Raw genomic sequence first — 16,568 nt, 5'->3', positions numbered from 1 at the left:
CCCTGGGCAAAGCTGACGTCACTATGACGTAGTAACCTGAGTGATCGAAAGTTTGTTTGCGGCTGGAATTTTACCCCTGCGGATTTGGAAGTCTAATGAAAATAGTCAGAGCGTGATTAATTAGATTAGCGATAAAAACCAGAATTTTACCCCCTGTCCATATAACTAGCGTTTAGACAACTGAAGATGTACGGGCCGGATTTTTACCCCCGGATTTTTACCCCCTGATTTTTACCCCCCGAATTTAACCCCCGGAATTTTACCCCCTGGCCGATTTTAGAAATTGAACGATTGATTTTCTTATTTCTGTTTTTAATTAATTGTAAACATTTCATTATTTAGTAGCCTATCTTTATTTATTTATTTTGTAATCTCAACTAAGTAAACAGAATTCGCTGTTTTATTTCGATCATATTAACAACAGTTGGCTTCAAAGATCGAAACCTGATACACGAATCTCAAAATTAAAATTAAAAACCTGCTGTTCGGTTAGTTAATGTTACAAATAAATTAAGATAGGCTACTTATGTTTACTATTAAATTAAAACTGAATGAAGATAAGTAACCATTCTCACTAATTTATATATCTGGCCAGGGGGTAAAATTCCAGGGGTAAATTTCCGGGGGTAAAAATCCGGCCCGTACATTCTAGGTTTTTATAATTTGATGTGTTCTGATTAAATTCACAACCGTGAAATTATATGTTTAATTCCGCGTTTAATCCATCGAGCTGATGTCGCGGAACTCAAAAGTTTGCGGCCGGAATTTTACCCCCTGGTTTGTGACGTCACGTTTGCCCAGGGGGTAAAATTCCAGGGAGATAAAAATCCGCTACCCCCGCATTACTACCAATGTCACTAATCCCCTCGGTCATCAATCTACATCCGTCCCCCCTGGCTACAATTCTTAACTTGTTTAACTTGCTTTTAGTTTGGGATTATATTATTTTAAGAGAGTAAGATTTAGTCTACTTTGTGGAAATACTTACCTAAAAAGAAACATTGCAATAAAGGCAAAGACTGTGGAGATCACAAACGATTGAATACTTATCATGAGCTCTCTTTGACCAAAGCTGTAGTGGTACTCATCAACGTTTTCAGCTAAAAAATAATTCAACACAGCAATTACGATTGGTTGTTTCATTGGTTTAAGACACAAATCATTTTCAGAAACTATTTTTGAACTATTTTCAAATGTATTTGAAATACCCCCGCCGCAGCAAACCTGCCAACTAAGCGAATTTCCATTTGTCTGAATTGATTTTAAATTAAATCTATTAAAATAACATTAGGTTTAACGAGTACCTAGGTTTGCTGCTACAAGGAAACTACTGTGGAGGTTTTTAGTAAAATATTAATAGCTTAGTTTAAAATAAATAATTTGGCAAGTTTTATCAAAATATATCCACAAACAAGCAAACTACAACATTTTACAATATTCTCCATAAGAATAACATTGGAATTTTAAATTTATAATTTTTTGGATCTTCTCCGTTACTAATAACCGTGCAAAAACACATTGATATACTAAATTATTTGTTTTTTTAAGCTCTTTAAAAAGGTCTAGAGAGAAATTGGGAAATTTTGTGTTTTGAGGGTCAAAAATTAGAAAAACCATTTTTTTACCCCATAAAAACCCACGTAAAACCCCGTTCCCATGGTCCGATCATGCTGGTTCGCGACCTCATCCAAGTTTATCCTGACTTACACCTTAGAACCAAATTTCATCAAAATCGGACAAAAATTACTCAAGTTATCGCGTTCACGGACGTATTTATATATTTATATATATAAATCTATATATATACATATATAAAAATTTGAAAGAATGGTGTTTTTGGCCTCTGGGGACATCAAAATGAAAAAGTAAATTGGTCCCGGGCCTAGGTCTTACCGTGCCACCTACGGTAATAGCTACTTCCCTATAGGGAAATTCGCTAAAAAATAGAAAACTACAATCAAAATAAACAGTGGATGTTTTAATGAGACTTTTTCTACTGGTTTCTTCCAAAAACAACAACAACAACAACACAAACATAAGGCTCAACAATTCTTAATTCACATTTTTTTTTAAACAAACAAGATTGTTTGTTTAGCAATTAAGTAAATACTTGACCTTAATCTGTATAAATATTTTTGGTTTGTTTTAATCTTAGCTTATAACCATAGACTAAGGAACCAATTATAGACCTCTATCGGCAGTTGCGCTTGGTTTAGTTCAAGGGATGGTCTATTGTCTGTAGTATAACAGAGTTACATTACATTTTTTTTAAATGCTTACTTTTCGTGTCAATCTTAAATTTCGACTTCAATCATAATAATTTATTTTTTAACAACTCAAACATTTTATAAAAATAAAATAAAGATCAAACCAAAAATGAGGACTATTACCCACACATTATCACCGTTGTTCAGGTGTTTCAGCCATGTTTTTTTTTTCATTACAGGTATAGATTTTAGGATATGTATAACCATAGATAAAACATACTCCCTTAGTAGATTTCTCATCCTTGTGGAACAGCTGAAGACAATTTTATTGTTAGTTCGTGTACGGTTTATGTAGAGGTCGTGTTTTGTTTACAATTTGTGTCCCGTTATTACAGCCATTTAAAACCTCGTTTAACCAAATAATACGATCTAATCATAAACAATAACTTGTCCCCTAGTTATATAACCAAACAGTAAAGCAGAAATCAAGAAATTAACCCTAAAATAATTGAAACAAAGTTTCATCGACACTAGCGCCTTTGTGTCACGTACATGAACTAGACACGAAAAACGTGCTTCAAAATTTACAATGGGATGAGAAGTCTACTTGTGTTGGTTAGTCTATGGTATAACTACCGGTATATGATTTGTGCTTGTCTTTTATCTTTTATGGAAGAAACTATTAAAATTAACTTAGTAATAAATTGTAACCACATTAAATAACTGCAGTAATACCAAATTTATCCGTAACTTTGAAGAACATAATGCTAGCCAACATGGCTGACATTATCAAAACCATCAGGACCATCAAACGTTGTTTTCTAGATACAGGGCTCCTCGGATGTCTGAAAACCAGACAAATGTAAACGCAGTTGAACTAGATTATGAATAAAGCACATGGATTTCAAAATTAAAATTATTAATGACAGACACAGGCAAAACAGCTACAATAAAAATGTGGTAATTTAAGATCACTCAAATTCTTGAACCTGGGTTGAACATTTTTTTACATTTTCTTTTCAGTCATTTTTATTTCACAACTCTTGTTTTCAGTATACAGTAGAGTATAAGTTTTTCATGGTACAAATATGTTTGAATGATAATTCCTTAATGATTCAACACGTACTAATTCAAGAACACATCATAATTCAAGAAGTCATAATTGTAATAGTTTTGCTAATAATACACTATGTTAGAATAACATTTATTACTTATTTACTGAGACAAACAAGTTTTAAATCGTCATTACCTAGCCAAGATGCTCAGGTGCAAATGATTTTCCCTAAAGCCGAGAACAGAGTTGTCCAGAAAAATCCGCTTGACGCTCAACACCTCGTCCGTAGTTGCCGGTCGAACCATCGATTCCGGAAACTCGTCTACCTCTAATGCCAGCCACTGGTCGATCACAAACAGGTACTGGGTCGTGGCCTGTAGGTCGTACACTATAACCTTTGAGCAGTACCTGGAATACATTGCATGAATTCATAAGTTAAACTTTTTTGAAGTGGATAAATTAAGTGATTATTTTAGGGTAAATGCTTGGTATTAGCTTTAACTGTAAATAAAACACTAAAGAAGACATTCTGTATGAGTGGTTAGGGCAAGAACTTTCATTCTGAGGGCCAGTGCTTGAGTCACACCAATCAACAATTGATTTTCAGTATCTGGCAATGCAAAAAACCCGCAAAGTGGCACTTCTGCACACGAGAGCAACGTTTACAATGAATGATCTCGAGTGTAGCAAAGGCCTTTTGCACTCGTGTTACACATTATATTTTTCCTACAGTCACTATAAATCATATAAATAATTAGTCTTTCAAACACTATACAACACGTTTTTAGGTTCAGCTGGCAACACAAATATGTGCCCTAGAGAATTAAAGTAGTCCCCGGTCCGTATCACTCCGCTATGTTTTCCTCGGCAAGCAATCTACTCCGCGACTTGAGAAAATAGTTCCGTATATTTTTGTAATTTGCAGTGGTTTCCGCGCCTTAAATTTGCTTTAAAGGTATTTTCTTGCTTATTAAGATCGTAGGATTGTTTTAAAAATGTTTAAAAGAAAAGTCCATAAAGTTCAGAAATACCGAAAAGAGAACATAAACTATAAACACGAAATGACAGGTTAAATTGTAGTTATAATAGTCAATCAGCTGCTCGTAGTATTATTATCTTTAAGTGTTGCCAACTTATTTCCAAGCGTACACGGATTACGTACATATAATAGAACCACGCTGTTTTGTGTTGTTTCGTTGGAAACCTGATGTGTGCCAAAGTATAAATATGCAGAAATTAGCAGCTTTCTGTACTATAAACAGTACAAGAAAGCCAACTTTGTCGGGTGACTGTAGGAAAAACCATTTGTTAATTTGTTGATGTATACATTACATTTAGTAAATTTCCCAATAGGGAATAGCAATTATAAGCAAACATAGTCTTTATGGTAAATCATATGATCTGTGCTTTTTTTGTTTCCAAGAAACCAAAACAAAGTTTGTTCAATTGTAAATTTTTAAGCTTGTTTTTTTGTGTCTAGTTCATGTAAGGTGACACAGGGCGCTAGTGGCGACAAAATCTTGTTTCTATTATTTTGAGGCCAATTTGTTATGTCTAATTTCATGATTTGAGCTTATTACTGTTTGGTTAGATAACTAGGGAGGGCGAGTTATTGATTATGATTAGATTGTACTATTTTGTTAAACGAGGTTTTAAATGACTGAAGTAACAAGAATCAAATTGTAAACAAAACACAAGATTCAAGATTTACCAAGCCGTTCAATATTATTTACAATAGGCCAAGTCACACAACGTCTATAGTGCACCGTACAACTAACAATAAAATTGACTTCAGCTGTTCCATAAGAATGAAAATTCTACCAAGGGTATGTTTTATCTATGCTATAAACCTGTTTCGGAGGAGTTAAGATCATCTAGTTTTAGAGCACGGCTTCTGTCAATATTCTGCTGGTTAGCCATAAGGGAGCATTTAATTTTACTGATTTAAAGAGCCGATTGTCTTACCAGTCGGGGTTCCTCCCAGAGTTGTCATGCCAGAGTTGCACGGCATTGAGGATACCCAAGGACACAGGATAGCACAACAGAAACCAGTCATCATTGTCTCTTTGTAGAACTCTCCTGGTCTCACACTTCAGGACTGTTGGCTGCAACAGTTGTTATCGGTATTATAATTATCAATTGGGACAGAAACACAACAGGGTGTATTTTAAGTCAAATATGAGAGCAGAATGGAGTAAAATGCCTTAGCTCGGATAACAAATCTACTGGGGGATTTTTTTTATCTATGGTATCTCTTACTGATGTACAGAGTTCATGTTTTTGGGAATAATTTTTGAAGCACTACGGCACCTGTAAAGGCCATGCTTTGTTGCAGGAATGTTTTGCCGGTTTTGGTTACATCGTTTTGATTCAGTCCCGTAAACAGCACTCTATTTAAACATCTTTGCCACCAAGACTGATATTCGAATATATAATAGGTTACGTACCTTGTTCCGTCTTCAGTCTTAACTTAGTCTATGGATCACTGGTTTCGGGTACAAAGACCCATTATCAAATCCTTATTTAAAACATCATATTGAATATGGTCAAATATCCGACGTAAGTCTTCTATCAAATAAAATATTTGAACCAAAATTTAGTTTTTCATTCAAAACGTTTTGAGAGGATTTTTTATTAGCTTTATAAATTTCAAGACTCTCTAAGACGTTCATGAGGGGACCTTTACTGCATTTGTGCAAGATTTGTAAATTATCTTGGCAACTGTTTACATTGTGATTGGCATTTACTAGATGATCTACAAATTTGGATCGTTGTATTGACAGTTTTGGTTTAGGTAGGTGTTCTTTAAATCTGGTATTGAAGGAATGTCCCGATTGGCCTATGGAGCAATCATTACAAGATAGTTTGTAAACACCTGTGCCATCTAAATCATTATCATTTTGTTTATGGTTGGATTGGCTCAAATGACGTTCTAGCTTGTTTGACGTTTTACTAGCTAGGGTGATTTGATGTTTTTTTCAATTAATTTTTTAATGTAGGTTGGCTCCAAATTCGACGGATACAAAGTTGCTGGGTTTATCAATTAGTTTACCAATTTTGTACTTTTGTTTGTTAACTATCTTATCGATAATACTGCTGGATTATCATATAGCTGTTGGTACCGCCGTGTAACCTGCGTCGGTTTGTCCCGTATTCAATGTGGCCGGCCTATAGTTTTAAATGTATTTGTAACTTTTGTTTTTTAAATGTGTAAATTTTATGTGTCGTCGACCTGCATGTATACATTGATGAAGACTTACGTCGGATATTTGACCATATTCAATATGATGTTTTAAATAAGGATTTGATAATGGGTCTTTGTACCCGAAACTAGTCATCCATAGACTAAGTTAAGACTGAAGACGGAACAAGGTACGTAACCTATTATACACTTTATTTAGTACATAAATTGCTAAAAGGGTTTAAGACGGCTAAGGCCATAACCATGTAAATTCTTTAAAAAAACTTGCAATGGTACAATTCTATTGTTTAAGCAATTAACATATAGGCCTGATATAGTTTTTATCAAAGGTACGTAAGAAAGTAACTATAACAGGACAAGGGGCGGAAAAATTATAGGGCCTAGGGACGCCAAAATGCTAAACCCATCCTTGTGGGTGCTTGGTCACTCTGGCTTAGAAGGTATCATTGCTGCTGACTGGCTAGCAAATGCTTCTACGACAACTATGATCGGTTCTCTACCCTTCTGAGGCACCTGTGTGCACCTCAAGCGTGTCATGGGCCACTAAAAAACATTGTAAGAGATGGGCTGAATCACTCCTTTTAAGATTAAGTAAGCACACTCCTCTCAAGGGATTACCTCAGATTTCCTGAGGTTGATTAGGGGAAGAATTGGACAAAACATTAGATAGACAACAGAAAGAAAAACTATGTAGCTGATTACTTGACCTAGGCTTGTCAAAGAGCATTTGCCTCAAATGGGTCTGTGTGAAGTGTGGGAGGTCAGAGAAAACTGTTTTCACCTGATCTTTCACATTGAGGAGATCTCAGAGGTAAGAAGGACAAATCTTGGAAATCTGGTAAGAGAGAGTCACCTTCCTGAGGAGGAACTGTTCAGTACAATGCAGGCATTAGGTGCCTGGACATTGGAGGTCTCTGAATATCTCAACATTGCTGAGGCAAAAATTGAAGAGCTTGAAAATGACAAGGAAATCCTGCTCTCCCGAAATGCTTCACTGGTTGAAACACTAAATGAAGTAGAACTCCAACTAGAGAAGGAAAGACAGCTAAGAATTAAAATGATACAAACCTTTGAAGAAAAAGATAATGAAAGGGAAAAACTACTACTCGACTCAGCAAATGAAATTAAGCAATTAGGCGGAATGATAAACAAGCTGAAGCTAAACCAAGATGACAAAACGGACCTACCTCAGACACCAAAACCTACTGGCACTTCAGAAACACAAACAAATCACTCCGATTTTTATGTTCCCAACTACTGTGCCTCTCTAATTACTGAGCTGGCTCAGCTGAAAACTCGACAAGACCAACTAGAACGCTCTGTGGAAACTTTGCAAAAAGAACTGCACAAACAAGGTGAACAAATAAACCCTGCTATACTATCAACAGTCACACAAAGTACATCCACTAAAGAGATTTTTCCTCTTTCTAAAAACCACAACCTAAGCAAGAGCAAAAAACCAATTGGGAACGAAAGAAACCATTTCAGTGTATCTCTCCAAGTAGCCAAAAACAAATCTCGGCTTGAAGAACCTGCCAATGTAGAAATAGGCTTACAGGTAGATGGTGTAAAACAGAAATGCGATGCTGACATCTTGACACGAGAAACTACAAGGAGAGAAAGTCAAACTCCTTTCAAAAAACTGAACCCGGATATGACCAGGAGAAACAACCAAACTCCTTCTAAAAAACTGACTCAAAAAGAGAGGCTTCCACCTATGACAGCAAGAATACGAGGCGACCAGGAAACTTTGGATGACTTTTTCATGAAGCATATAGATTACTTTAAAGACATAAATACCCAACACAAGGAAAGACTATCAGCCTCGATTAGTCACTCTGAAACCCCAGCCTCTAGAAGTACCTTGATCCCACCCCAAGTAGATAGCAGCAACCCAAGTACAGAAACCAGCAACACCCAAACCTCTTTTTTAGGACCCTCAACCAAACCACCGGCAACGACATAACAAAATCTAAAAACAGTGTTGACAACCAATCAAAACACCCACTAGTTTGCAGACACCAACTCACCCTTGCCCACCAAAATATAGACTGGCTGTCTAATAAAACAGAAAGACTATCACACTTCCTTAATAATGAACAACCAGACTTCATAGTTATTACAGAGCATGGTCTCTCCCGAGAAAACTTAGAAAACACACAGCTAGCTGGCTACACCCTAATTGGAGGCTACACAAGAAGAAATCATACGAAAGGAGGAGTTGCAGGATATGCCAAACATGGCCTGGAAAATTATATGAAAGTACTTAAGATAAGTGATGACGACTCAGAACTAGTATGTGAAACTGCTCTTTTCGAAATAGAGAGAGAGAGAGAGAGAGAGAGAAAATTCTTTATTTATTACACACTGTTTTGCAGCAATAAATACAAAAAATAAAAATATCACATGGGTCACAATGACCTGTGCGTGATAGAGAAATAAAACTGAAGAAGGAAATAGTCCAGGTCATGGGAGTCTACAGGCCTCCAAGGGACAATTTCGAACAAGCGCTAGATATCCTAGCAAGCCAGCTGGAATATGCTCTCCGCACAAAGAAAAAAACTGTCATCATGGGCGACATAAATGTAAACAACCTTGGTGAACATGCAAACAACACAGATAACACCCAAGTTGAAGATCTTCTATCCTCTTTTGACATTGTTAGACTAAATCTGCCGCCTACTAGAATTACACATGAAACTAAAACCTCAATAGACTGGATCTGTACAAACATAGACCCAAAACATATCCAGACATCCATTATCCTGTCTGGACTCTCAGACCACACTGTCCAAATTGCCACTCTCCAACTACCATCAGAAAAAATCACAAAGTCAATTAAGGAGAAAAGAAGAACTCTCAACAAAAACACCATAAATCTATTTAAAACCAGGCTCCATGAACAACCCTGGGATTGTGTCTACCACATAGAAGATGTCGATGAATCTTATAACAACTTTCACAGGGCTATCCAAGGAATACTAAATGAGACCTGCCCAGTAAAAATGACAAGGAGAAAACAACACGATCAAAAAAACTGCTGGGATGCTGAATGCTCTAGACAAAAAAATCTATATATAAATGCCCTGGAAAAAGAAAACTGCACAGGTCTACCTGAAGATAAAGCAGAAACCGCAGCAAGAAAAAGGGACTATGACCTAAGACTAAAGACTTTGAGGAAAACTCAAACATCCGACTATATAAGCAATGCCGACAACAAGTCCAAGGCACTCTGGCAGGTTATAAATAATGAGAGAAAATCAAGTACCAGTATAGCAAATGAGTGGGAACTCCTAGCAGATACAGGACCCAATCAAAATAGCAAACCACCTCAAAAGTTTTTTTGCTACAGCCGCGGAAAGGACACTTCAGGCAAACAACACCAACACACACACCAGAACCCCCGAAATTCCTCCTTTAACAGCTAACAAACTAAAATTTCAGCTTGCAACACGTAACGAAGTACTAAAAGCAATAGACTCACTTAAACCAAAAACTTCATCTGTCACTGATGAAATATCAGCCAAACTGGTCAAAACATGCAAAAATGAACTGATTAACCCACTAACAGCACTCATAAATAAGTCTCTCAAACAAGGGGTCTTCCCAACACAGCTGAAAACTGCCAAGGTATACCCTAAATATAAAAGTGGACCAAACACAGATATTAAAAGTTACAGACCAATTTCACTTATACCGACCTTCTCTAAAATCTTTGAAAAAATCGTCATTAACAGACTAATATCCCATCTAGACCAAAACCTGCTGCTCACCAGCCAGCAACATGGCTTCCTTAAAGGAAGATCCACTTCCACTGCCTTAATACAGCTCACCGAGCACATAATAGAACAACTAGAAGACGGCTCCTCAGTCACAAGACTGTTTCTGGACTTTAGCAAGGCCTTTGACTGCCTTAACCACAAGACACTTCTTAGAAAATTGGGAGCTCTGGGTATTGAGGGAAAGTCTAAACAATGGTTCCACAGCTATCTTAATGGCAGACAGCAACTAGTTGAGATTCAGCATGTAGAAAAAAACACTCGCCATAAAATACATTCCGAAACTGTCCCTATACGGAGAGGAGTACCACAGGGATCAGTTCTCGGACCAGTCCTGTTCCTCCTCCTCACAAATGACCTACCAGACCAGCTACAAGAATACTGCCAAACCACAATGTATGCAGATGACACTGTCATCACACTAACTGACAAATCAACGGAAACTTTAAACCGAAACATCAATATAACCTTCAACATGACTAAACTATATTGTACAGTAAACGAATTGGCTCTAAATGAAAAGAAAACTGTTCAGCTGAACTACTCTACTAAAAATAAAGACACAAACGTATTAATCCCTGGGATAGAAGCACAAAATAGTACCAAATATCTCGGCATTATCATGGATTCAAAACTGACATGGAAACAGCACATTAACCAACTCTGCAAGAAGCTACGTTCTGGCATTCATGTCCTCAGGCCAGGGGCGGCGGAAGCAAATTTTTGTTAGGGGGTCAGAAACCTATGGTGGAGGTCCACATCCGGGGGGTCGGGGGGTATGGAATGTGGAATGTGGAAATTTTGGATGTGGAAAGTAGGGAACAAGGGGGGTCCGGGGGTCCTCCCCCGGAAAAATGTTGAAAAATAAAAGCCTGAAAACGTGTTTTTAGGCTACCTGAAGAACATTTTTCTTCAAGCAGTAACAAAGAAAATTTACAATTTAACAAAGACGCTACTCTGTCATTATAAAAACATTATAATAAATAATACACACACGTATTACGTATTATCGTACTACTCTATAATTATCATATTTTAGGCGAAAATACCGTACGGTACATACTTAAGTTCCGACTTTGACTATGACAAATACTCAGTGCGAAATTCAAGTGTTACCTGTTAGTTAACTCTCCAAAATTCCAATAGATCATGAACATCAATTAAATTAATTATTACTTTTATAAGGTTTTGTGAGTATTAAGCCCCTTAATAATAAATGTAATAGATTATTATTAATAACTAAATTGTTTATCTTTGTACTTATCTTCAGTAACTGTTATTAGGCCTACTTATACTTTTCTTCTTGGGCCGAAAAAATAAACGTATACAGTACAGAATGCTTTATATCTTTAAATTTTTTATATGAACCCCTGACCCTTGACCCCCCTGACCCTTCCTAAAATTTCAGGAGGGTCAACTGACCCCCCTGACCCCCTGGTTCCGCCGCCACTGCCTCAGGCGAATGAAGCAGGTTGGTGGTCTGGACACCGCAAAAACAGCCTACCATGCCCTGGTTGAGTCACACCTCAGGTATGGTCTGGTGGTCTGGGGAAGTACATCCAACAACTACCTAAAAAGAGTTCTTATCCAACAAAAAAGAGCTATAAGATGTCTAGCAGGCCTTCAATATCAAGAAAGCAGTCGTGATGCATTTAAGGAACTAAAAATCCTCACACTGACATCACTTTACATCCGTGAGTCAATTCTCCATGCCATCTCCACAAATCAAACAAGAAACAGAGACATTCACCATCACAATACACGGAACGCCTCAAGCTTTGCAATACCACCTCACCATCTAAGTCTCTTTGAAAAGAAGCCATCCTACAAAGGGGCCCTGTATTTCAACAACCTACCAGAACAACTTAGAAATTAACCAACTCACCGTTTCAAGAACCAATTAACAACATGGCTGCAAGAAAGGCCATTCTACTCAGAAAAAGAATTCCTTGACAACCAGCTTTAACAACATATTAAATCAACAAATTTTAATTATTCTGACGCATGTACTGTTCTCAACGGATATGTAAATAAAGATCTTTGTCTATTGTCTATTGTCTATTGGGGTATACAAAGATTAAAAGATTTGGATGAAGCGCTTTGAAGCTTTGGCCCGCCTCTTATAGTTAACATAAGACATGATAGTCAGGACCATTTATAAAAAGCCCAATAATCAGAACTAAAGCACCACTAGACCAACTTGCACTCTAGTCACTCAGTATTGGCATTATGTTGTTTTTTGTTACACACCCTAAGCTGATTTCATCAATAGGTGCCCTCAAAACTTTGCTTACCCGAGTGGCGTAGGTGTCTCCATAAAGACGAAGGCCAACAACAGCAGAAGTTCCTGCCGTCAGACGAGACCCAGTGAATACAGCGATCAAATAGGCATAGCTCTCTCCAGGGAAATTGTCATGGAGTACGATGACATCGCTCTAGGACAAAAAGGAAGTTATTAGCGACAGTACTTTATCGTCCACAGGCAGGGTCGGATAACAACATGGCCAAATAACCACAAGGTTGGATAGTCATCAAGACTGTATTTAATTCCCTGAAACACACAAAACAGCTTATTAATTTACAAATCATAATTATTTACTAAAATATACTGTGATCTGAGTGTGGGGACTGGGAATAAGTTTATGAAAATTAATGCACTGTTATATTTGTGCAATATACAGAAACTGGAATAATGTTTTAAAGATATGACTTTCAGGAAATAATTTTGAACTGAAAAAAGTCCACTAAAATATTTTGATAAGAAAAATAAGTTAGTAGCTAAAGTAATGGTGGTGTTGAAAACTGTCTTTTAATGCATCAAAACACATTGTCTTAAAGAAATAATGGTTTTTGACATCCTTGTACACATTTAGGTGTGTTTAAAATCAAACAAATTATTTATACAATACATAATGCAATGTATTGTCAACTTTTTAGCTCAATAAAATTATTTGATTTGATATAATAGTTATTGTAGCTCATTAAAAATACTTACACAAAGTGCGTCCTTCCGATCTTTTCGATAAGCCCACAAGAGTAGCAGCAGAAACAAAAGAAGGATAACAATCACAAAAATTACCACATAAGGATTTTCTGGAACTGTGAGGAATAGAGGTGCGTCTAAAATGGGATTGATGTCGTTTGGCGGAACGAAAATTGAACTTGAAAATATCGACATGTGAGTGCACTGACATTCAACTGTCTCTTCCGATGTTTTTGGTCCAACCTGTAAATGTGTAAATTGTATTTATATAAGTTTAAACAAGATTGAATATAGGAAATGTTGCATGATGATGAATTTGTGTTTGATCGTAGCTACAGCTGTTTTGCGCTTATCAAAATTTAGCACAACTAGTTAAAACTTGATCTGCCTAAATATCTTTCAAGGTTTCGTTCCTCAAAAGATGATGATGAAAATAAAAATACAAACGCAAACAAAACTTTGATTAATACTGAATTTTCACCACGAGGAATACTAAGCTTCTTGGTGGCCTTCTTCACATAATATACGAGTAGTTTTGACAACACAAAGTTACTTGAATTTGTTAATTGGAAAAACTAAAAACAAGAGACGATTAGTTATATACCTATAGCATATTGTTAGATAAAGATAATTTGGCTTTTGCCAACCAAGTGGAAGTTGCCAGTAGTGTATTACCGGTACCAACCAAACACTGCTTGAATGTATTGATTTGGTCACTAAATTAATATTTTTAGTATTATTTGTTTTGTTTTTTGTATAAAAATTACAATTAGGAAAAGTCAACCTCTAGTGATTATTCATTATGATACCATTGACTTATCGGTCAAAGATGATACCCTTTGCAATCAAGCATTTGAAAAGTAGAAGCGATTTACTTACCAAACAATAATGATTAATCCACTGATTTTCCCAGATATGGCAATTCACAAAATGAAGATCAAAAGAATAGTCAACGGTGGAATTTACTGGAACCTAAAATATAACATAAAAATTACTAAAATTAATTACAATTCATTAATTCAATTAATTTTTACAACTACCTCATTGTTACTGATGACGTTAACGTATGTACCTTATAGACATTAAATTGAATAGTCCATCCAATTTAGGAAAATTTCGGTAAAACATATTTTTACCGATCTTGGAATACTAACTGTTGGACTATATATCTTGGAAACTATTAATTATAACGAAATTCACAGGAAATAAATTTATGTCTCATCTTCCAACAACACTTCTAACTGAAAATGATACAAAAAAGTTTAAAAATTGTCTGAAACAGTATTTGATTAAAATTGCCCCTTATTCTCTTGAAGAGTTTTGGGAGAACAAATAAAATAAATATCCTGTCTTATTTTTAGTTCAATGTAAAACATTTTATTTTGTAAGATCTGACTCTATTCCTGTACAATTGTACTTAAATGAATAAAGTAAAGAATAATTTGATTTGATTTGATTTGATTTGATCCACTTCTACAACATTCAAAATGAGAAACCCAAAAACAATTTGTTTACTAGTACCAATTTTATAGATGAAAAAGCTATAGATAAAATTAGCAAACCAATCAATAAGCCAATCATCAGTCGGAATCCAGCCAGTATGGCTTTTAATAATAACCAATGGTATGGCTATTTTTTAATACTAGGAATATATATGTATTTTAACCTAAATTTGCTGATTTATATTTTAATCAAATCAGCTGCCAATAAACATGAGTGAAAGTATCAGTTTTGCTCCTAGCCTGCAATGTTACTTTTACTCATCACTAGTAACATTTCATAAACAGCTGATTCTCGTGGTGATAACGTATACTCACACTTTTATCTGGAAGGATTCCCATGAAGTAGAAGTGTTCTCTTTCAACAATGTCATATGGAATAACCACGTCTGGGTTTTGTTGTGAAACAACATTAGCTCCAGACAAGGCCTCCCAGTTAGGTCGCTCGTTAAAATTAATCAATACCTGAAATTTTAGTCAATTTAGTTGTTGTTGTTTAGTTTGTAACAATTGTTGTTGTGATAATTTCTTAATTGATTTCTATGAGTTTTGTTTTAATAGCGATATCCTTATTTAGTAGAAATTGACTAATGTTTCTGCCGCTACTATATAAGCAGTATTCTGAGAAGGAAGGAGAAAAAATGCCTTTATCTATGCAATTATTGAGCGACATCCGCCCTATCCTGCACCTTGGTCATCAATGTGCAGGAAATTGGGGAGCGAGCAGGCCTATAGAGTATCTGACTTCATATTTCACCAATCCCCTATGGATTTTATCCAAGTGATAATATCGTTACACCTAGACTTAGCCTGAAGTAATGCAAAACCCAATTCCTGGGCAAGAGCCTTAAAAAATGGCAGCACTTTCACAGATAAGGATAATGCACCACGTCTTTCATGTTAGCAGCCTCCACTGTAGGCCTAAATGCCATAGCATAAACTGTACGCCTGTATCAAAAACCAGTTGTCCCATTTATGCTTAAAGACCAAGTTGAGCTGTAGAGATTAAAAGATCACAGTTTGCTGGAAAAACGAAGCAGTGCACCAGAACTATTTTGTCAACTGTTAGTTCAGTTCTTACTGTACTGTATAACAATTACATATCCTACTCACCCTCAAAGACGAAGTTGAACTATTCCCGTCAAACTTGAAGGTTATAAATAGTTTGCTCAGTGGTGGCAGTATGAAGCGGTGCACTAGAACTATCTTGTCCAGTGTGTCACTATCTAGCGTTGGGTCAAGTTGGGTAGCCACTCCTCTAATTGTAGTCTTTTCCATCTTCTTCACCTTCATGAAGATTTGGACAGGGGCTTCCACTTTTGGGACATAGTAATAACCAGGTCTGTACAGCCTTTCTGCCAGCCCGACCATGATGATTTCGGTGTTGATGTTGTTTTGCGCCCACCAAAAGAGATTTTTCTTGATAGGTGCAAACTGGAATGAAATGTAAAGTAAAAAATGTTGTATAAAACTTTTTTTAGAAGCAGTCAGCACATTCAATTAATATTGTCCAGCTATGATTAGTTTTTTTACCAATAAATTGTGCTGCTGCCAATTGGGGACCAATGTTCAATGGGGTAATGTATGCCAATTAATGTTCAATAAAATATGTTATTTATTGCTAAGAAATCACATCTATGTTTGTGGAATGTTCAACTGTAAGAGTGATCAACCTTACAAATCGAGAGGTGTTAGATAAAAAAGATAAAAAAATAATGGTTTAGATATATAACTGAAATAACAGAAACATATAACTGAAAAAAAGAAAATTTGGAAGTGCGAGTTCAACTAAAAAAAAGTTAGCCCATATTAAATTAAATGAATTTTCTGTAATTTGTAACCTA

The 16,568-nt window shown here is 36.0% G+C and overlaps 1 protein-coding gene across 1 annotated transcript in view; it reads right to left on the bottom strand.

The window, feature by feature from the left end:
• LOC128993059 (polycystin family receptor for egg jelly) overlaps window positions 1–16,568 on the bottom strand; it is a 35,368-nt gene that overhangs the window by 5,394 nt on the left and 13,406 nt on the right. Inside the window, exons 8-16 of the mRNA XM_054416814.1 lie at window positions 15,838–16,158; window positions 15,043–15,189; window positions 14,105–14,197; window positions 13,238–13,468; window positions 12,537–12,677; window positions 5,227–5,366; window positions 3,457–3,669; window positions 2,943–3,052; window positions 989–1,100 (exon numbers count right to left, since the gene is read on the bottom strand). Coding sequence (XP_054272789.1) covers window positions 989–1,100; window positions 2,943–3,052; window positions 3,457–3,669; window positions 5,227–5,366; window positions 12,537–12,677; window positions 13,238–13,468; window positions 14,105–14,197; window positions 15,043–15,189; window positions 15,838–16,158 — 1,508 coding nt within the window. The remainder of the gene's footprint in view (window positions 1–988; window positions 1,101–2,942; window positions 3,053–3,456; window positions 3,670–5,226; window positions 5,367–12,536; window positions 12,678–13,237; window positions 13,469–14,104; window positions 14,198–15,042; window positions 15,190–15,837; window positions 16,159–16,568) is intronic.

Source organism: Macrosteles quadrilineatus, unplaced genomic scaffold (genome assembly GCF_028750875.1).
Source record: "Macrosteles quadrilineatus isolate MER2022 unplaced genomic scaffold, UCM_ALF_1.0 Scaffold_4__1_contigs__length_99947679, whole genome shotgun sequence".
Lineage (NCBI taxonomy): Eukaryota > Metazoa > Arthropoda > Insecta > Hemiptera > Cicadellidae > Macrosteles > Macrosteles quadrilineatus.
Note: the sequence above shows the minus strand (reverse complement) of the source record. Positions and strands in the feature narration are given on the sequence as shown.